Source organism: Drosophila sechellia, chromosome 3R (genome assembly GCF_004382195.2).
Source record: "Drosophila sechellia strain sech25 chromosome 3R, ASM438219v1, whole genome shotgun sequence".
Taxonomy (NCBI): domain Eukaryota; kingdom Metazoa; phylum Arthropoda; class Insecta; order Diptera; family Drosophilidae; genus Drosophila; species Drosophila sechellia.
This window is the reverse complement of record NC_045952.1, coordinates 1,901,682-1,925,407: the sequence shown is the minus strand read 5'-3', so window position 1 is coordinate 1,925,407 and position 23,726 is coordinate 1,901,682. Positions and strand designations below refer to the sequence as shown.

Here is a 23,726-nt window from a genome sequence, read left to right as displayed (position 1 = left end):
TTTAGTAATAACAAAATAATTTTTTTTATATTCATAATAAGCCAACAAGAGATCATTGTTTCTGGCTTTTGTTCACAAAAAATAGCATGTCTACTACTTTTGGTTTAAGCGTTGCTCTGCGGTCAGATACAATCTGACCAGCTTTACTGATGGTTCTTTCAGATTCTGTTGAACTGGCCGGAATGCACAGGTACTTTTTACAAAGTTTGGTTATTGGCTTCAGACTCTCACTGTTTGCCGGAAAAAGGAATAAATTCATGAATATTTAATTTAAAAAGTAAAAATGATATTCTTACCATCCAATAAGCAAGTGGATTCTTATCCCCCGGCTCATTAGGTCTCTCAAAATACGTCCTCAAGAGCATTATTGAGTATGCTCTGTTTGAGTGTTTGCATTAAAAGTACTTACTTTTCAAGTATTTATCCATCTCCAACCTCTTCCAACACCACCAATCTTATCAAATAGTTATTTCTTTTCTAAAATCTGAAAAAGAAAACTATAATTTCCATTCCGTATAAAATTTACCAAACTTACATGTTTCTCTTGCTGTATCAAAGTATTAGTGACGTCTGTGCGGAGAAACCAGCGATTGTTTTCGAAAAGCATCGATAGTTTGAAAAAACTTCCATCGATGGTTTTCCAGCTCTACAGGGTTCCCTTTTACATGCACCGCACACAGATGGACTGGTCATCTGACACTTGTTTATTGGCATACAAAGTATTAGAATCACCTTAAGTTATTATAATTTGTTATAAACGATAAGTCTAAGATAGCTTAAGTACTTTGTGAAAACAATTTCTGGATTTAATGGTTTTTCTCGTTCATTGTTAATAGTTTTGTAATTATTTTTTACATATTGATAGAAAACATATAAACAATGTAACAACAAACAAACAATAAATGTAAATAAAAATAATCCATAAAGGTAAACAAAAAGCCGTTTATTTTGCATTGTGCAAACAATTTCTCGACATGTGCATCCGACAGTTTTTTTTTTTTTGATTATAGAAAGTAAATTCAAAGATAATTTTTGCACAAGTATGTAAGTAACAGCTGAGTTTGTAAACAATCGAAACAAGATAAATTTCATAAATTTACTTGACGTCACTCGTGACAATTCGCCTTTTCGACAAACCTAACAATGATAGGACAAGTGCACATAAAATAACAACAACATTACATGCGCTTCGCGCGTTTCGCTTTCCCGAAAAGACAACAACAACAACGTTTCATGCGCTCACGCATATTGCTTTACCGAAAAGACAACAACAAGCGCGGCATGCAGACAGCGGCTAGACGATCCGTTTACCTTGAATTCGATGCCTATACTCCGAGCCATCTGTTTCGCACCATGCAATTGCGGCGCATGTTAGCTATGCCTTCCATCGTGGTCAGTAAAAAACTAATTTGTAATTTAAATTTTTTCATGTCCAATGCGATTCAGTGCAAGCTGATATGATTTAAATTTAAAAGGAATTAATTAATTAATTAATTTTTTTTATTTTAAATTAATTTTTAAATTTATTTTTTAATATTTTCTCATCAAGAGCTATTCAGAATTTTCAACAGCCATAGCAACAGCAACGACAACAATTCGGTTCAAGCGGGAAGAGATTTAAGTTTAATTTTCGATTATTGTAGGCAAATATTGTTTATGCACAGCAGCATCAGCGAATTAACTTTTCCCACGCCCTATAACTTTTCTAACGCCCTAAAACCGAGCATAACTGCACACTCCCACATTTTTGAAGAATTTTTGGATATATTTGTTTTTATAATTTATAGTCTTGTCAATATTTATCGATTAGCTAAAAAACTTTTTGCCACGCCCACTCTAACTCCCTAAAAACGCAGCGACGTTACAGACGCGGGAGCGGGAGAGACGCGGTGAAGAGTGGGAAGCGAGAGAGGGAGATTCAGTCAATTGTGAACCACAGGATTGATAAGTCGTATTACCGAAGAACGAATAAAAGGGATCAATAACAGAAGCTCAGCGTGTATCAATTGTGTATTTTCGGGGTCCTTACTGTAAGTAACTTTCTTAGAAAGTAAGGAAAAGGAATTGATTCAATCAAACGTACTTTGAAGATAGATCCTTATGCGCAGTAATAAATAACCCACTAATTTAATAAATATAACCATATGCGTTATATTCAACCTTCAAATTACGATTATTCATCACTCATTCATTCATGGCTGCGCGTGGACTAAGATACTTTGAAGATAGATCCTTATGCGCAGTAATAAATAACCCACTAATTTAATAAATATAACCATATGCGTTATATTCAACCTTCAAATTACGATTATTCATCACTCATTCATTCATGGCTGCGCGTGGACTAAGTGCGCTAAGTCGCTGCCGAGTCGACTTGCTAAAAAACATTATGCTACGCCCACATTAACACCCATAAGCTGCACAAATCTGCCACGCCTACATTTTTGAAAAATTGTTGGATATATTTGAATAATTTTATTAGTTTTGTAAATTTTTATAAATTTGCTATAAAACTTTTTGCCACGCCAACTATAATCGCCAACTATATCGTCCAAAATTGCCACTCCCACGCTTTTAAAAAAATGTTTCGATTGTTTTTAAAATTTTATTAGTCTTGTAAATATCTATCGACTTGCCAAAAAAGCGCCCAAAAGATATATTATTTGAATATATCAGTTGTCTTGCCAATTTCTATGGATATGCTGAAAATACTTTGTCCACAACCACTTTTACGCCTAAAAACAGACCAAATATATCCCGTCCAACCTTTAGAGCATTTAAAATTAATAGTTCAATGATTGAATGATTTGATTCTACAAATTTCGTTATTATGAAAAAATAAGAAATTGTTGCGTTGTTCTGTTCATTCTGTAACACCTCTTTTCCACGACACGTTCCCAAACTTCTGACTGGGTCAGCCTGTATGTTCCTGATGTATTGCCGTTGCTGATTATGCAGTATTGCCACACCGCCGACTTAATGGTCTTATTGTTGTAGTCCGTCAGACGTATTGTGTGCCACCAATAAGAATATTTATTAAAGACCACAAATTGCTCAATTTTCTGTTTTATTTTCTACCGTTTCAATTTTAATATTAAGTCGCTGGTGCGATATTAACTCATGAATCTAAATTCAATTATGTTTTAACCCTACGTACGATTTTAATCATTTCAATTCAAAGCAAAAAAGAAATGTAATATAAATACACGTGAATATATCGAACATACCTTTATTAGACTAGTTTCAACGTAATTTAATATGGAGGAATACGCTCGGGAACCTTGTCCCTACAGAATAGTTGATGATTGTGGTGGCGCATTTGCGATGGGATGCATAGGAGGCGGCGTATTTCAAGCAATAAAAGGATTTCGCAATGCACCTTCTGGCTTAAATAGAAGATTGGTAAGAATTTTACTATATATTGTGTAATAGTACAGTATTAAGGCCTGTAGCGTTCTTAAATTTATTAACAGTAAATAATAAATTTAAAAAATTGTTTCTTAGGTGGGAAGCATTATTGCTATAAAAACACGGTCACCCGTTATAGCAGGCAATTTTGCTGTCTGGGGTGGTATGTTCAGTACCATTGATTGTACCCTTGTCCACTTTCGAAAAAAAGAAGATCCGTGGAATTCGATTATAAGTGGCGCTGCAACTGGAGGAATATTAGCCGCTCGAAATGGTACGTCTTGTAAATTTACAAAAAAAAGTCCATACTAAAAAGCCAAAAGGGAAATCCAATTTAGAATGATTGTTAAACAATATTTCTAAGAACCTTTTTTTGTAATCGGAATAATAGTAGAGTGTACTATTAAGAACTTAGTTTACATAAAAGTACTATAATATAAGTGAAATGCTTTTTTTCAGAGTTGCTCGTAATATTAAATTTATCGTACTTTGCTTTACATATTGGAATTGAAACACATTATTTTGGATTGCGCAATGTTCAACACACGATATTTTAATACTATTACAGATTGCACATACCAATGTACATATCTTGTCTAAAATCGAATTTTCTTATATCTCAGAGAAACAAATCGAAAGCAATGTAACGTAACAATGCAAAAATTTTACATTTGTTCAGATCAGGCATACGAATCAACGTGGTAATTCAAGATTCATATGAATCTGGGAACACAATTAAGGTGCAATTAAATTTGTCTAGATCTGCGTTACATGGGGTGATCCAAATGAATATTTTAATTTGTTGTTTAGGAATTAATTAGTTTAGGAATTGATTCATTTATTAGGCGGCGACCGACGAGAGACGGAAAAGAATTCGTTTGCGGACAAAATTTTAAATTGTCTCTGTAGTTTTTCCCGTTGGCGTATGCCATATATTTTATGCCTTTCCTCAGAACTCTGTTAATGTGTTCAACTTCCCCTTTGCTTGCGTGGTCTCCTAACTGTTAAATGCCGCAAGTTTCGCAGTAGTTAGAAAATTGTCTCCCTTTGTCAGTCTTTAATAATGTAGGCTACCCCTGTCTACAAAAGATCTCCTTCATTGCTTATACTAAGGAGGCCGAAGATATTGTTTTAAGAAATTCTTGTTCCATATATCCCGAGAAGTAATCAAAACGACCAGTACTACGTACTCATTATTGTGTAGGGGAACTAACAAATCCGAGGCGACACATATCCACGGCCTAGTTGGCGAAGGCTTTCTATCTATGGGAGCTGGACAGGTATGGAATGGAGCTCTGTATGAGGCGTAGGATGCTATTAGAAGCATACCCTCTCTTTTCCGAATGGTATCGTACGCTAAGGACTTGCCTTTTCAGTCTGCTTGGCTAATGAGATTAAATTTGGAAGGTTTGTACGATACTTCTTGGCGAAGTGACCAGGCTTCGAGCATTTGTTGCAAGTAACTGTCCTCGCCGGACATGATGGGTCATTGTGATGGGTCAAGCTCTACCCACCTCGATGTGAGCTTTTATTGATATAATCTACTCTCGATTCCTTGTTGATCTGCTCCTCTCCTGTATGCTTCTATCACTTCTTCCAGTGAGAATTCTCCTACAAATAGTTTACTCCTTTTTTTTTGTTTTGTTTTGTCACTAGAATAACAAGATGCGTAACGGCCATACATTCGTTTGACACTATGCAGCCACTTTTTTGTGAAGGCCAAATTTGCTCTCTTTCCGCTCGCTCACGCTGAGAGCGTAAGAAATGTAAAAATAGAATTTGCTTGCTTGTGTGAGTAAAAACAAGAGACGAGAACGCGTATATGTGTGCGTGTTGTGCTAGAAGACGATTTTCGGGCCGAAATCAATTCTGATCGAAGAAACGAATTTACATATTTGGAAATAAAATAAAAATTCCCTGACTATTATAATTTTAAAGTTTTTTATATTCGTTTGTTAAAATCGCCGCTCGAATTAGCTACCGTTTACATATTTATATTTTATTCTTATTTTATTTAATTATGTTATATTAATTAATTATTTGTAATATATGTAATTAGATGTAATTAGAATTGTAATGGGGTCCTATATTAATTAGGCCTTCGAGTCGACTTGAAATATTTTAATGTATAACTTTAAAACATTTCCATGTTCCCCAATTAAGTTATTTTTCTAACTATTGTTTTTTTTTTATATTTTGCGTCCAGTTTTTAGTCGCCAATTATTTAAATATAATTTTTTTTATTTATGAGATAGAATGCTGAGCTTAGCTTGCTTTTTTTGTTTATCAGCTATCATCACAGTCCACTTGCAATGCTTAAAAAGCAAAACTTTTATAACTTTGTTTAACAAATCTGTTCTATGTGCATAACATTCATTATTTTCATAAAACCATAATGAGAAGGCACTACTTTCATTTGTGCACTTAATGCATTGCTCAACAATAAATTTTTTTATACACATTTGTTTTTTATTATTTTTAAAAATATTTTCGAAAACTTTAATGTGTATTTTGCAAATATTAAAAAATAAATCAGATGATGCCTTTAATTTCCCGAAGTACGAGTCTATTGAGTAGTTTTTCTCATGTATGAAAAGCTCTGATGGAGCTGTTAAATGCTTGGTTTCTTTTAAAATTACCGATCTGCATTTATCGCAACTGGATCCTTTAGCAATATATCCAACAAAATATCTACTGGAAGTTAGTTCAATGGGTACATCATTGCACAAAAAGTTATCTATATTTTGGTCAAAGTACCTCTCATTGTCTTGCAGAATTTTGGAAAATGATACAGAGTATTCTTGTTGCTGTATTTCTTTTTTTTCAATGAAAGGCTGAAATATTATCGAATCGAACTCTATTGGCAACATAACATCATCATCTGATTCGCAATTCGACTTTTGTGAAAATTTAAAAATGTGTAGAGATATGAGTGCGCGCTTTTTAAAAATATCAAATTGGAATATACCAAAAAAAAAAAAAAAAAAAAAAAACTGGAAGCTGAATATAATGCGCATCTTAAATAATAAAAATGGTTCATTTACATACATCATATTAAGTCAAATGACTTAATAAGTATACTAAATAATTAAAGCAAATACAAAGGAAATTATTATAACTACTGTAATTTGAAACATAAATTTTCAAAAAAGAAGACATAACATTGAGAAATAAATATTTCATAAAAATAATAATTATTTTTTAATTTCATAAAAAAATAATAATTTTATTAATAAATAATAAAAATAATAAATTTATTGATAAATTTTAAAAATAATAATATTTCATAAAAAATAATAATACGTAGTAGAAAATAAAAATTAATAAAATAAATAAAAATATGAAAACAGTTCGTTGCAAAAGTCATATCGTCAGGCACGAAGTGCGGACACAAGCACTCAACAATCATTGCCTTATTAATTTTTCTCACGCCGCAAGCTGAATACCCTAATGACAAGTATTCTAATATAAAGTCATTTTCGAAATTTATTTTGTGATGTACATAGATTCGTCTATTACTATTTCTAAGCTTTATTTAAATAATAATAACGTTGAGGCAATGCAAAACAAGAATTTTTCGCATGGTGCCAATTGATAAAAAATAATATAGATTTACAGTCAACGAACTTCTAAGGTGAAGGGCATAATGTTAATTTGTCTCCTTCTTTATATTGAAAAATTTTAAATTTATTTAATAAACCTTTCAACATTACATTTTCCTCCTGATTTAGATAATCTAATCGAAACTGTGAAAAATCTATTTTTTTTATTGATTCCCGACTTCAGTTTTTAATTGGTTCTGGTGGCTTTTGGTTATACAAATTTTTGTTTCTTTCCGATTCTGAAGTAATTAATTTGTGTGTTTTATCAAAAAGGGTAACTGTACTTTTTTTTGTAATTTATAGCTGATTGTGCATTTTTCAACAATTTTTTACCAATCAGCATATCGTAATTATTAGAAAAGCTGTGTACATAAAATGGTTCGGTTGTTTTTAAAATACTATTTCTGGGTATTATAATCCAATTGTTCAAAGTAATAGGGCCATTTGATGTTAAAACTTCACATCTAGTATTTTTAATAGGAAGACAAAATATATTTTCATTGATCATATTTATTGTGAATGCTACAGGATATGTGCAACCTTTGTATGCTATTTCTATGTATTCGTGTTGTCCGGGCCTGAAGACCGAAAAATTTTCGTTTGGTTAAGAGTTATTTGGATTTTGTTCGTCATTAATTTTGGCTGGTTGCACCTGTTGTTGCTTTTCATTAATGAACCCGAACCCATGATTTTGGCATGGATTGTATTGATTTTGGTCATAATACCTTTGTTCCGATGGTCTTAGTCGTTTGGTCGATTACCAACTTAGTATTTTTAGATGTAGAGGGTTGTTGTAGTTGAGGGTATGTAATTCCTCTAAAATGTGCTGTTTGAGGATTTTGGGTTTTGTTGGGATGTTGTGGGAAAGGATTTTTTTTAATAATTGGTTGGGTGTCCATGTATTGGGTGTGAAATAATTAGGTACCTGTCACATAGGTTAGTTATTAGTCATCTGCTATGTATAGGTAGTTCTAAATGGTTGCATGAATTGATTAAAATTATGTTTGAAGGGTTAAGACTATTGTGGGTAATTGGTCGATATTGAGTTTTGTTTTTGGTATTGAATTTGTGTGATTTAGAATTCTGTTTAAGTCTTAAGTTTTTACTTACTACGGTTTTATTTGCATTTTTATTTGCATAAATTTTCGGAATCAACAATTGACATGATCTTTCCGCTTCCTTGCAGAATGATCTTAGATTTCCATTGTAAGGAGTCTCCCTGATGTTATCCAGTAGCTTGTAGTTCGGTGTTTGGGGTTTAAATTCGGAGATTAGTCTGCATTTGTGGGTTGGCCAATCTTCGATGTTCGGAAATCCCGAGGATCGCTTTACGTGTCCGTCTAAGTTCCTTTCGATAGCTCTAAGTAGAATCCTCTGTTATCGCACATCATTGCTTTGGTAGAGTGAAATTACGTAGTCCACTCTCTGACGAAGGTGTGGAGGGTTTCTGGATCACCCTTGAATGGCATGCTTTTTTTTTAGCTGCCGACGGGCTTCGGGAAGGTTGTTGTTCAGCGGCACGATATGGGTTGCGGCAATAAGTGGTTGTGCCATTGTTATTGTAGATTTATAATTTTTATTGTTTTCGAATACTTTTTGTATCCTACCGCCTACGCCAGTAAAATGTTTGTATATTATTGAGTCTAACTGATCTAACTAAGGACAACGCTAAGAAATAAAAAATTATCGGAGAGAGTTTTCACGTCTTTATTGTTTTGATCTCAGTTTAAGAATAAATGTTAGTGTCACACATCTTTCTTATACTGCCCTTTTCTTTACATTATTTGTGCAGCGAGATCGCCTTCTTGGGATGTTTATTGTATTGCATTGCGTGGGATTCGCCACTTTGCATATTCTTATTTTTTCTGAAAGAGCTGATTATGTGAATATGTCACTTATTGCCCATTTGTTTATATTTATATTATTTGCTTGGCATATTGATTGTGTTCACACTATAAACTCGTGCGTACACTTAATGAGTTCAATTCGGGTGTTTGAATCTAACTATATAATGCAGCGCTTGTAAGACTCCGCAGTCTGCGTTGGTAAATGCAGCTGAGTTTTATTCTTAAATTTATGTTTGAGGCCTATGACCGCGCTAATCATCTCCCGCGTGGTCATATCTCTTGACACTTCGGCAAAAGGCCGCTGCAATCTTATCTGTAGTTGCCACTTATGCTGTCACGTGACATGTTTATTGCAGCCCATAAATATAACATATTTATAGTTTGCCTACTTATGTCTAAACACATATTTAGACATTCTCCTGGGGGGAAAAGTGTACGGCCAGTAGTCGTGTCTCATTTATGAGTTGCCTGTGGATCTAAATGACGTTGCAGCTCCAGCTGGTTTTGTTTCGCTAACAGGAAGTTGACAGATCTTGCTTAGCGATCTTTTTACTCCCCCATCGTTTGTTTTAACCGTGACTACCCGGACTTTATCATATTGTCCTTTAGTCGTACTAATGATTCTTCCCATTGGCCATCTTGCAGGGTGAGTGTTCTCATGTTTTATAAGAACCAGCTGTCCCTCCTTCAGATTTGGCTTTTCTTGGCGCCATTTGGTTCGCTGTTGCAATGACACCAGATACTCCTCTTTCCATTTCTTCCAAAAATCACCTCTGATACGTTGAATAAGCTTCCATCTATCCAATTCCCAAAAGCGTTCCAGGTCCTTTAGATTTATTGTTGTAGTGGCACTTATAATTTTTTGCTTTGCTGCTCGAGGTATATTTCCGGACACAATCCATCCAGATCTGGTTTTTTGTCCCAAGATTCCATTCACGGTTTTTATTTTCTCCATCATAATCAGGGGAAATAGATCCACACCTATCACCATGTCAATTCTGCTTGGCTCGTTGAATCGTGGATCTGCTAGCCTGTAGCCCTTCTGTAGCCCTGCTTTGTTGATATCAATATCAAACTTTTTGCTGGGAAGGGCTCTATGGAGTGTCGGTAAAACCAATGCTTCCGTTGATGTTTTGAAGCTGCTTGGAATTTTTGGTTTGATCGTCAGGTGGACGCTATTTCTGGATAATTGAGTAGTCTGGGAAATACATTCGACCTCTATAGTACTCCTTATTCTGGGAATCCTTAATAGTTGTGCTGCTTCCTCTGAAATTATCGTCTTCTGGGATCCACCGTCAATAAGCGCCCTCAACCAGTTGTAACCTCCAGCTTTGTTTTTTACTAAAACAACAGCTGTAGCCAAATAGTGTGTCTTGGCCTTGTTTAAGGCTATTGCTATTGATACTTCGTTTTGTGTCTTCATGAAGAAGGCTCTTGTGTCCTTTGGAGCATCGATTTCATGTAATTTCCTTCCTGCAGTCGATAGCATTATGCTTTCCAAAGCATCTAAAGTACCTGCTGTTCTTTTGAACGAATTCTTTTCTTTTTTCGATTGATTGTGCTCTGAATTTGAGACACTTCGTGGCCATCCTTAGAGCAAAAGGCACACGATCTAACTTGCACTTTTCTTGTAGTAAGCTGAGCGGTATTTTTGGTAATGGCATTTACTGAGTTGTATTGTTGCTCAATAAACTCCAGTACGTCTTTTAAGGACTGTATAGATCGTGCTTTTTTACATGCTGTTCATACAGCTGCACGGCTTCTGGCGAAAATTTCCACAGTAGAACTTTTGCTAAAATTACGTCAGCAGAGCATTCTATTTTTACTTTTTCCTTTATGATGAATATGCTCTCAGTCGCAGTATCCAAAAACTTCCTTAAGTTTTTCTCATCATGGGGCAGCAAGCACTCCAGTTCCATTAATTTGTTGAAGTGTTGGGAGAATTTTTTTCTGCTATTCTCATAGCGTTTGCAGATAAGCTCCCATGCTGCTGTATAGCTAGCCGCTGATCCCGTTATCAAATGGCTAACCACCATTTGAGCTTCTCCTTTTAAGCAGGCTCTTAAATATCCCAGCTTCCTGGTGTTGCTGAGATCCTTCCTGTTGTCTATTAGTTCAGAGAACAGCTCGTAAAATGTTGGCCATTCCTTCGCATTTCCATTGAATGTTGGAAGGTCCACTTTTTGGGAGTTCTGGCACGTCGTATTTGGAGCTTTTGAACTGTTCCAACTTCATTTGAAGTACCATCTCTAGTGCGGCAACTTCAGATTGCAGAATGTCGGCCTCATCTTGATCAAAGGCAGTTCTGTCATACTTGTTTTTAAGCAGTTTCAGTGTGTCCGTCACGTTGGAGCAATGACTTTTCATCATTGCCAGCTGCTTGACTAGTTCAATCTCACTTGAACTATCTAGGGTTTCGTAGATTAGGCTCATCTGTTGCCTCACCCTGTCCGCTCTTCTATCAACCAGTTGAACCAGATTATCAACTGGACTGGAGCTCCGAGCTGATGCAGTATCAGATAATTTTGATCCGCTTGGTATATTTATTTCTTCAAGTGTACCTTTAATAGTGACTCCTTGTAGGCCTTGATAACATCCATAGTTTTCATAAATATTTTATCATTAAAATATTGATGATCGCCAACTCCCAATTTTACCAGCGCATTGTTGTTAGTAGTAAATGGGACTACCAATACATCTATTGCTGATATAGATGCTTTTTCCTTGATGGCTTGCAGTATTATGTTCTGCAGCTCTCCTTGTTCTTGCATCAATTTCACAGATCTTTCCGACAACATCTTGGTAAAACAATCACTGTGATTTTTTTGTGCTTTCTGCTTGTATTCTTTGGCGTGATCCGTTGGAGGATTTTTTGATTGGTCGCCCAGTTGACCTAGCTGTGTCCCGACTCACAGCTGATTGATCAGCCAAGGAAAAGCAAGAACACAATTTTTCAGCTTTAAGGCGTGGTCTGTTATGCTGTGTTTCTTACCACTGGTGGGGGAAACAACAGAATCACTCGAATAACCTTGTTCTTTTTATTTTCAAGCGCTGGTTTTTTCTTCTGTGTTTCTTACCACTGGTGGGGGAAAACAACAGAATTTCTCGAAGGACCAAAATGTTCACACTATAAACTCGTGCGTACATTTAATGAGTTCAAATCGGGTCTTTGAATCTAACTATATAATGCAGCGCTTGTAAGACGCAGTCTGCGTTGGTTAATGACCGCGCTAATCATCTCCCGCGTGGTCATATCTCTTGACACTCCGGCAATAAGCCGCTGCAATCGTACTTATCTGTAGTTGCCACTTATGCTATCCCGTGACATGTTTATTGCAGCCCATAAATAGAACATATTTATAGTTTGCCTACTTATCATGTCTAAAAACATATTTAGACAGATTGTATACAATGAGTGGATGTGAATTGTGTGTTTTTTTGCCTCTCCGCATATTCTTATACCTTTGGACAGTGTTAATTATGTGAATACGTCACTATATAGATAAATTGAAATGTCCGCGGCCTACCATAGTAGAAAATATTTTACTTATTCAAGGGTAATGCACTGAGTATATCGACCCAGCAACTTTTCCAATAACATTTTTGTAGCACGATTTCCCTCCCCTTTGCTTCAAAATATACCTCAGTATCGGCGATAACTTCTTTATTCGAAAATTTCTTCCCAGAGAAAATTCTTTTGAGATCTGAGTACAGGAAATAGTCACTGGGGCAGATCTGAAGAATCTTAAGGATGCGAAAGCAATTTAAAACCCCAATTCATGGATATTTGCCATTTTTTCACTGACTTGTGCATTGTCTTGGTGAAGCAGAACTTTCTTTTTATACCCGTTAACTCGTAGAGTAAAAGCCTATACTAGATGCGCTAAGAAATATGTAACAGGCAGAAGAAAGTGTACGGATTATGAGCAGAGTCACCCGGTGCTGCAGCTGTCATAACAGCGGATTAACATTCTATGTGTCGATGCTAATTGAACTCAGCTGTATTCTTGCTAAAGGGCACTTTTAATTTGCGGTCATAGCGATAAGACGTAGGTTTTGTGTATACAAAGAAATGAATTTAAATAGAGAAATAAACTGAAGATAAATCGTATCGTGATTCGTATTTGCGAACCCCATTACTATGATGCCAAAGCAGTGAGGCATCACAACTATACATTGGTGCCCCATGAGGGGACCCTTGCTCATATGAATCATAATTAATAATTGCTAAAAGCTGTTTGGCAATTTTATCTTCGTTGTCGGCTTCATCCAGATAAATCAACGTTCAACGTGCCTACGTTTTCTATCGCGCTCGCTCTCATCACGACAGAGTAGTATACGCAAACATTCGCGCTCGCTCTCATCACGACAGAGCTAAGTCCCGTTGCCCTTCGATTCCGTTAGTTTTGCCGAAATCTCTTTTAACTCAAAAAAAAAAAACAAGACGTCAGAGAAGAACATAGATAACATACGAGCATTTGTGCACATTACCTACAGTGGAGCAAAGTCAGTATAAATAATGTCGGAGTTTGATCACCTGGTGCGAGTTCAAACTGACCGCATTGAGTCTTTGCAGCGCTTGTTCAGTAATGTGAAAAAAGACTCAAGTGTGCGGAAAACGGAAATATATTTCGAAAAACGTTTGAATCAAATCGACGAGTATAACAAATAATTTCATCAGACGCATCACACACTTATATGCATGGCTGACTACGAAGAAAGTGTGTATAAGCAACAAAATACAATCAGCCAATTCGAAGACCTAGGCACGGAAGTTTACTGTTTTGTGGCAGAAGAAAAGAAACGAATCTATCCAGTCACAGTGACGCACAACGAATCAACTAACTCCACAATAACAACACATGTAGAGGAAGTACGGATACCATTGCCAAAATTACCAGTTCCGAAATTCTCTGGCAACTGCGCGGACTGGCCAAGTTTTCATTTTTACGCTTGATTCACAATAATGAACGTCTGGATAAGATTCAAAGGTTCCATTTTTTAAAGGAAGCATTACCAGTAGGCCTGGACAACGACATTCGCCAAATCGCTTTAACTGAAGCAAACTATGAAGTCGCTTGGACCACACTCCTACAACGGTATAACAACCCACGCATTGTGTTCGCCAGCCACATGAACATGCTCTACAACTTACCGAATCTTTCTAAAGAAAAATCTGCTGACATACGGTCTATGGTTAGTACAGTCAACGTCTGCATTGCCGCACTTGTTACGTTAGACGCTATTGAAAGCCGTAACGCGTGCAGCGGCATGAAACAGTCAAATGAAACTTCAGACGGTACTAAACGCGTGCGTGTGCACAGCGCCCACACCAGGTCGGGTGCTTCCGCGTCCGCTTGCTATCATTGTGGCAATTTACACATCCTTCGAAGATGTCCGCAATTTCTTTCAATCGATTGCTACCAACGGAAAGATGTGGCCAGCAAGGCAAAATTATGTCTAAATTGGGAAAATCGCACACACAAGCAAGCTGCCCTAGCAATAAGAATTGTCTTCATTGTGGTCAACGTCATCACACGATGTTACATTTTCCAGTAACACAGCCAACGCTGATAGCCTCCTCGACATCATGCCAAAGTTCGGCAGCCAGTTCAGATGCCAAGCCGACTCTACAGTGCATGTCAACTACAACTTCACCTATGACCCATCGAAAGGTACTACTAGCTACAGCTCGGGTTGTAACGGTAAACGCGCTTCTTGACCAAAGATCAGAAGCAACTATAATTTCGGAGCATGCTGTACAGTCTCTCCAGCTCTCCCGAAGCACAACTCGCACTTCAATCACCGGAGTCGGTCAAGATTCAGGCCGACGCTGCAAATTCATCGTAAGTTGTTCGGTGCAAACAGCAACTAACCCAAATTTCTCGTTAAAGGTCGAAGATGCTTAGGTTTTGAACACGTTGACATCACACAAGCCAAGTCAAAGTTTTCCAGCAGGAAACTGGAGTCATATCCATGGTCTCATGCTCGCAGACCCCTATTATTATAGATTCAAGCGAATCGATATAATTTTTGGTGCCGACCTTATGGCACAACTCTTGTTAACTGGAACTAAGATTGGCTTGCCAAACGAACCCATAGCGCAGAATACTCAACTCGGATGGGTTCTGTTAGGCAATGTTGGCCACACGCATATTACACGCCACATTCGTTGTAATCATGCCATAATAAACTCCGAAGAGCTGCTTAAAGTATTCCGCGAGGTAGAATCAGTTCCAGAACGCCCAAAGCTCACCAAAGAAGATCAATGGTGCGAGTCTTTCTTTAAACAGACCCATCAACGTCAACCAGACGGCAGTTATCAAGTCCGTTTGCCATTCAAGAGGAACTTTGGTTCCAGTATGACGCTCGGAAAATCTCATCAGATCGCCCTGAACAGATATCTTTAACTCGAAAGGCGCCTTCAAAGGGACCCAGACAAATGGAGCAGATACTGCAAAGGAATTGAAGAATATTTTCAACTAGGTCAAATCACGTTGGCAGAGACGAGCGAAAACTCAACCATAAACACGGATTCCAACGGTCAGCATGTTGCATCATGCGTGCTACCACATCATGCAGTTTTCAAAGAAGAAAGCCTCACCACAAAACAACGTATCGTTTTTGACGCATCGGCCCGGACCTCAAATGGCAGATCGTTAAACGATGTACTATGTGTAGGTCCCACGCTGCAAAATGATCTGCCAGCCGTTCTCTTAAATTGGAGACAATATCAGTTTGTTTTCACTGCCGATATACAACGAATGTATCGCTGTATCAATGTCCACCCTGATGACTCGCAGTACCAGAGGATTTTATGGCGGGCGGCGGATGGAGTCATCAAACAGCATTGCTTAACTACCGTCACGTTTGGAACAGCGTCTGCACCTTATACAGCTATAAGAGTCATCCATCAAATAGCTGAAGACACACAGACAAAATATGGCATCCAACGTTCTCAAAAATGAGATATATGTCGACGACATTCTCTCAGGCGATCATTCACAAGAGGCAGCAATACGGAAAAGTTTGCAAACTATGCTAGCTTTAAAATCCCCTGGCATGGAGCTACGAAAATGGGCTAGTAATGACCAGGATCTGATGGCAACGATACCTCACGAGCATCGATGCAAGCAGACATCTCTCAGTTGGGACAATGCGGACACCATCAAAACACTGGGTATGTACAGGTTGCCCAAGCAGATTGCTTCACTTATAAATTACAAGCAATTACTCCAGCCGGTATAACAAAACGGGAAATCCTATCGACCATAGCACGTTTATTTGATCCTCTTGGATTAATCGCTCCAGTTGTATTGAAAGAAATTCTATTCTATTGAAAGAAATTACACTAGCGAAGCAATATCGCGAGGACGGATCGAGTATTGGGATGAGCCAGTTCCCAACACCATTGCCGTCAAATGGCAACAATTTCGACAGCAACTAATGAATGTTAACACGATCAAAATACCACGCAGCGTCAAATTTATACCACAACTTAGTAGTGAGATACAACTGCACACCTTTTGCGATGGATCCTCCAGTGCTTACGCAGCAGCAGTGTATGCACGCACCCAACAGTCTGATGCGACTTTCTATACAACTCTCATCGTTGCAAAATCAAAAATTTCGCCAACCAAGCCGTTAACAATACCGCGCACTGAGCTATGCGGTGCAGTATTAGCGACCAAACTCACCAAATGGGTGCTGGAGAATAACCGATGGACCAATGCACACATATCTACCCTTTACTGGACCGATGCTACCATTGTTCTGCACTGGATTAAAGGAGACATTACTAGGTGGAAAACGTTTGTAGCCAACCGAGTGTCTTACATTCTCGACCACACCTCAACGGCTCAGTGGCACCACATAGACACGTCGGAAAACCCGGCAGATTGCGCAACCAGAGGCTTACCACCGAGCCAAATACCTGATATTTGGTGGCATGGCCCATCCTGGCTATGCAAACCGCACAATATTTGGCCAAACACGCAATCACAATTGCTCAATCGGGATCTGGAGGCCAAATCAATAAAAATTAGAGCCTTCACTACCTTGTCAGACACAAAGGATTCTATTATTGACCGATTCTCGTCGTATACAAAACTGCTACGTGTCACGGCATACATGTTACGATTCTGCCACAATGCTCATGCTCGAGCACAACGAAGTCACGGATCACTCTCTCCTGACGAACTGGATGAGGCCCTGTGCTCCATAGCTCGCCTTGCACAGTCCGATACATTTCACGCCGACATCCAAGCGCTTAAAAGAAACAAGCCGTTACCACCCCGTAGCACACTTTCAAATCTTACACCGTTTCTTGACAACAATATCTTGAGGATTCGTGGCCGTCTCAAGCATTCAAATCTCTTTTTTTCGAAGACATCCAATTATATTACCTCATTGTCACCTTTTTACAGATTTGGTAATTCAACACTCTCATCAGCTCACTCTACGTGGCGGCGCTCAATTAACACTGGCTCACATACGATACAAATTCTGTATTCCCAGAGGCAGACAAGCAGTCAGGCGAATCATCCGGAAATGCGTCACATGTTTTAAGGTAGCTCCAGTCGTAGCGAAGCAATTAATGGGTGACTTGCCATTACATCGAGTCAACCCCCCAACTCGTCCGTTCATTACAACAGGAGTTGACTACACCGGTGCGATTGAACTTCAAGCCGCGCGTGTACGGGATCTACTACCTACAAAGGCTATGTAGCCATTTTTATATGCTTAGCAACCAAGGCAGTCCACTTGGAAGCCGTCACTGCACTTTCAACAGAGCACTTTCTGCAAGCATTTACGCGATTCACCGGACGTCGACGACAAGTTCAAGATATGTATAGTGACAACGGCACAAACCCTGACGATTTAGAAGTGCTAACTCCAGCACATTTTTTAATTGGTGACGCACTACTGGCACCGCCACAAGGTCGGCCGAATAATAAGCCTTTGCGTGAACTATTTCTTGCACAACAACACATGACGCGACAATTCTGGTCCCAATGGTCACGTGATTGGTTGTCACACTTGCAAACTCGGCCTAAGTGGTGCCAAATCAAAGAGAATCTTAACATCAACGACTTAGTCATTATAAAGGATGATAATCTACCACCAGCTAAATGGCCGAGTCGTCGAACTGCACCCTGGATCGGACTCGCTAGTCAGAGTGGTTACATTAAAGACGAAATCTTGCATTCAAAAGAGGTCAATCACAAAGCTTTGTCCACTTCCTATTTCAACATAATTATGATCAACACACGGATCAAGAATAACAAGGAGCCTTCATGCTGGACGACGCATTTGCGGGCGGCATGTACGGATTATGAGCGGAGTCACCCGGTGCTGCAGCTGTCATAACAGCCGATTAACATTCTATGTGTCGATGCTAATTGAACTCAGCTGTATTCTTGCTAAAGGGCTTTTTTTTTTTTTTTTTGTGTTTATCTATTCTATTTATTAAGGTCAAAAGGAATCGTTCAGTAATTCCTCTGAACTTAACCTAATGTGTGATAAAGATAAATGAGACCAAGTGGTATCTTAATTATAAAGTACAAAAGAAAATGTAATATGTTATGTTATCCTCCGGGTAAGGAGATCGCTGGGGTGTACCCTCTTCAGTCTTCGGAGGGAGATGGGATCAGCTAGGATAGTTGCTAGTTGGTTCGGGTGGGCCATAAGCCTGTCGGCATAACGGCTGCTGTGGAAATTAATCTGATCCCCAAGAAGGGTAACTTTCAGATCTCTTTCGATGACTATGTTCGTCACGTACCAGGGGAGCCCAGATGCGTGACGTGCAGCTCTCGACTGGACCACACGGAGCCTATTAAGCTGGTATTTGGCGGCAGTTCCCCACACCTGGATGGCATAACTCCACGTTGGAGCGAGAATGGCTTTGATTAAAAGAGCCTTAGAGTGCTAAAGGGCACTTTTAATTTGCGGTCATAGCGATAAGACGTAGGTTTTGTGTATACAAAGAAATGAATTTAAATAGAGAAATAAACTGAAGATAAATCGTGATTCGTATTTGCGAACCCCATTACTATGATGCCAAAGCAGTGAGGCATCACAACTATACAGAAAGCGTTTTCGATGTTGACCCAGATATCCTTGCCGTTGCCGTTTCGCAAGCTAGTTGAAGGAATTAGGCGTTAGTGTTCCTGTCTGTCTTTCGGCTTGTCAGAATTGGCTAGAAGTCCGAACGTCCTACTAAACTGGCTCCAAGTCAATAATTCTTTTCTGGCTGTGTGCCAAAGTTAATATGCGGGTTTGTAGGCTCAGTGGACTTATTTCCGTCCACTGCTACCCCAGACAGGACACAGTGGAGATCTCATCCCCGTGACCGCTGGCTGTAACAACCACGCCTTTCATCAACGATTAAGCTAATATCCCAGCTCCGTTATTTAACCGATGTCCACAAAAATTTTTGATCTTTCGGATCATGTACCTTAAACCATGGTTACTCCTCAGCTAGACATATCGATAAGTAAGTAACCATTGCTCAACCAGCAGCTTGTTATTTTTAGAGATGAAAGTTTATCATTAACTTTTTTTTTACTATTTGCATATTGCTTAATACTGAAATAAGTATTTGCTATATGTGCTATACCGCACATGTTTTATTATTACCTAACCAAATCTAAATAAAACTGCTAAACAAAATAGTCTTTAAACCAAATTTTCTTCAGTGTAGCAAAGAACTGTATCGAAAGAACCATTAAGAATACCCAACTGCCTTTTTCTTATTTCCCATGCTCTTCCACTAGCCACATGCATCTGCTAATCTGGGCACTGGAATTTATCGTTCTCTTGATTGTGACCACTATTAAATAAAGTCTTAAGTAATTTTAAAGTAAAATTCAACATCCCTTATAAAAATATGTTGTGGCCTTAATTTTTTGACGGTATATGTAGTTTTTAAGAATTGTCCAACATACACTAAAAATCGTATCTATTTTTTTATTAATTAGTTAGTTTTTTAATTCAAAATTGTCTCTATTTATTTATAGGCGTTCCAGCTATGGCAGGCAGCGCAATAATTGGGGGCGTACTCTTAGCTCTTATCGAAGGTGTCGGAATACTGTTCACAAGAATATCTGCTGACCAGTTTAAAAATCCGGTACCACCTGCAGAAGACCCTGTAGCCCTTGGAGATCCTGGAAGTAATTTTTCATTTGAATCCGCTTCTAACCAAACACAATATCAATAAAATAGTGAAAACAAAAAACAATAACCTTAAAATAAGGTGATAAATATGTGTTGATTATTCTTATTTATTATTCGCTTCAAATATTTATTGTGACTGATCTTGAGTACAATATTACTGCACGCAGGCAGCCAAATTACATGCTGAAGGGAATCTCACAATAAGAGAAAAAAGCTTTTGGTTACCGCGACCAAAAGAGGGAGACACAGTGCATTGACCTTATTACATACATATTTTCAACAGTCCCTCTCAATGCAATATGTCAACCCTTACAGATAATGTTTCTTTTATCGTAATTCCAAATTCAAAATACATTTTTCTGTTAGTTTAAACCCATCCCTTGGATACACTTTTCATGTTTAAATCTATTCAAATTTTTGGTTAGAACATCTGCTATCATGTTTTCTGTGGGTACATTATTAACTTCTATTATATTGTTCTTATACAGTTGCCTTATATAATGATATTTTATGTCTATATGCTTACTACGTGCATGGAAAGTGTCATTTTTCACCAAGCACTGGGCACTCTGGTTGTCGCTATAAACCTTAGTTGCCTTGGTTTCACCAAAACCCATTTCGTTGACCAATTTCTGAACATACGCCACTTCCTTCGCTGCCATGGAAAGTGCCACATACTCTGACTCTGTGCTGATTAGAGAAACCACTGATTGTTTCTTTGAGTCCCACGTAAAGGCAGCTCCTGCAGCAATACATGCCCATCCAGTAAAGGATTTTCGGTCCGTGGTGTCATCAGCCCATTCCGCGTCAACATAGCAAAGCTTTAATATCGCACAGTTCCTCCTTGCTTGGACTGGCTATGATAAGGTCATCTACGTACACTACAACAAGGTTCTTACTTTTTCCAGAATTACGTGTGTAAACACATGGCTCGCTAGGGCATGGAGAAAACCCAATCCTTTGCAGTACTTCATTCAGTAGTTTATTCCATTCTCGGCCGCTCTGCTTCAGTCCATATGTAGATTTATGTAGCCTCAGCACCTTCTTTGGATGTCGTTCATCGATGAATCCCTCTGGCTGCCTCATATATACCGTTTCGTGAAGATCACCATTCAAATATGCAGACGAGACGTCCATTTGGTGCATGTAGAGTCCGTTTTCCACCGCCAAAGCAATTACTAGTTTGATTGATGAGTAGCGTGCCACTGGTGAGAACGTATCCGTGAAGTTACCGCCGTATCGCTGAGAGCACCCTTTTGCGACAAGTCGAGACTTAAAGCGCTCGATCTTGCCCATCTTGTTACGCTTAACTGCAAAGACCCATTTCGACCCAATGGCCTTCTCACCTGCCGGCAAATCCACCAATGACCAGGTTTTATTCGCACGTAGGCTCTCCAACTCCTTCTCCATTGAGGTTCTCCATTCCTCAGAGTTTCGTATGGTTAAAGCCTTCTTGACGCTTGTTGGAATCGGAACCTCATCCGTACTCATGCCATTGACCATGTTGTATTGTTTTCGCGGTCTTCCAGGTTTACCAGTGTAAATCTTCTTCGGCCGTCCAGGTCCTCTGACTTCGGTGGCTTCATTGTCTTCAGTGGATGACGCTTCTCCCTCTGAATCGTGTTGCTCGACAGACGCAACGTCGTCATCGTGTTTATCTGACACCTAGAAAACATAATCTTGTTTCTTACCCTCAGCAACACAGATTGGAAGGTGCTGCATCTCCACAAGTTGAATATCGGGAGAAGGTACTGTTTGCCCTGCCGTCATACTACCATCCTGGTCGTTTTCAAATACAATTACGTCACGAGCAACACAGACATTCTTCCTGGTAGGATTGAACAGGCGATATCCCTTAGAAGCATCAGAGTATCCAACCAAAATATTTTCTTCGCCCTTCACAGTAAATTTCTTCTTAGTGGATGTTTTCAGCACGATAGCCTTCGACCCAAATATCTTCAGGTGGTACACATATGCTTTCTTCCAGTCCAAGACTCGAACGGTGTTACATCAGATAATGCTGACGTCTCCGCGCGATTCCGTAGATAAGCAGCAGTGTTGATAGCTTCAGCCCATAGTGAGTCGCCGACGCCTGCGTGAATCATCATACTCCTTGCCATCTCGACCAGGGTTCGGTTAGCGCACTCCGCTACACCGTTTTGTTGTGGGGTGTGCGGTACCGTCAATTGTCTCTTTATGCCGTTTTCTGTCAAGATAGATTGAAACGCTTTACTCAAATACTCACGCCCGTTGTCGCTCCTTAATGCTTTCAACTTCTTGCCGCTTTGGTTTTCGGCAAATGCTTTAAACTCCTTGAATTTGGCCAGTATTTCATCTCTCGTCTTTATGAAATGTTTGTCATCTATGTAGCAAGTTTCTATTATAATGTGTTACTTTATTGTTTCATGACAATTGGTTATAGTACACTTTATATTGTTTGATGACAATAGTTCTCGCTTATTATAATTTAATTGTTTGGCTCTAGTTACGTAAGTATATAGCGCGATTGAAAAACTTGCGACTGCTCTCGTTCACCATTCTACTCGAAGTCCTCTTTTTGTTCTTTCCGTTAATAAGCGTTGCCACTGCGCTTTACTCTCTTGCTCTCTGTGTTATCGATCATTTTAGTTCGCTGATCTGGTTCATTTCCCACAATCGGCCCTCCTGATACATCATTCGACCGGAATGAATTTCCCCACGGCTTCATATATTCTGCGACTGTCGATGTCTTAAAAGGTCCATAGCCGTCTCCAAGTTTTTCTACGTCATACCTTCCGTGCTTGTTTACCTTAACAATTTTGTAAGGTCCTAGAAATTTTCCTTTCAACTTTAACCCAGTTCCGTACTGAGTACGCTTAATAGCTACTAAATCATCTATCTTATAAATTATTTCACCTTTGCGCTTTAAATCGAAAACCCTTTTATTTTCTGTCTGCAACTGTTTTATGTTTTCGGAAGCTCTTGCGCGCACCAGCTCTCTCTCCTCATCCAAATCCATCACTAACGATTCCTTTATTAGCAAATTAAGCTCTAGATCATTCGGAAGACGCATTTCAGTGCCAGTCAAGATTTTAAAAGGCGACACTAAAGTGCTTCTAGGCGGTGTACTATTGATTATTTGCTGCACTTAACTGACATGCTTATACCAGTCTCCTGCACTTTCATGACTTAACTTCGACAACATCGACACTACTGTCTTATGCATTCTCTCAACCTGACCATTTCCACGAGGTACACCTGTTGTAATCACTAGATGCTGAATTTTCTGCTCCTCACAATACAACTTAAATGCCTGTGCAGTGAACGCAGTTCCCCTATAATCCCTAAAGGATTTCCAAAATTAGTAGCCTGACGCTCTAGACACCTTATAACTTCCTCTGCTCCTGTGCTACGGGTGGGATACAACCATACAAATTTCGAAAAACCGTCAACTATAGCTAAAATGTGGTTATAGCGCTTGCTCGTCATCTCCATTGGCCCAACATGGTCAATGTGATACGTCATCAACGGTCTATCTCCCTTTTCAATCGGGGTCAAGAAACCTTCTTTCTTCCCAGCTTTCGAATTAAATATAATACACTCCACACAACTGTCCACAACACGAACAACCTTTTCTTTAAGTTTTGGTATGAAGTAAGATTTCTCAACTAAATCTTTCGTTTTCTTCGCAGCAAAATGTCCTTGCTTATGAGCA

At 38.7% G+C, this 23,726-nt stretch overlaps 1 protein-coding gene and 1 long non-coding RNA gene across 2 annotated transcripts; one reads left to right on the top strand and one right to left on the bottom strand.

Moving 5' to 3' along the window:
- Positions 1 to 613, bottom strand: LOC116801415. The gene is made up of 3 exons (XR_004361995.1): positions 536 to 613; positions 297 to 484; positions 1 to 230 (listed from the first exon to the last, which is right to left on the bottom strand). It is a non-coding gene; the product is annotated as an uncharacterized LOC116801415 (long non-coding RNA).
- Positions 614 to 3,157: 2,544 nt separating this feature from the next.
- LOC6620611 (mitochondrial import inner membrane translocase subunit Tim17-A) lies at positions 3,158 to 20,138 on the top strand. The gene is made up of 3 exons (XM_002044778.2): positions 3,158 to 3,402; positions 3,505 to 3,682; positions 19,876 to 20,138. Exons 1-3 carry the CDS (start codon positions 3,259 to 3,261, stop codon positions 20,073 to 20,075), a joined length of 522 nt encoding a protein of 173 aa, XP_002044814.1. The 5' UTR covers positions 3,158 to 3,258; the 3' UTR covers positions 20,076 to 20,138.
- The last annotated feature ends 3,588 nt before the right edge of the window (positions 20,139 to 23,726 follow it).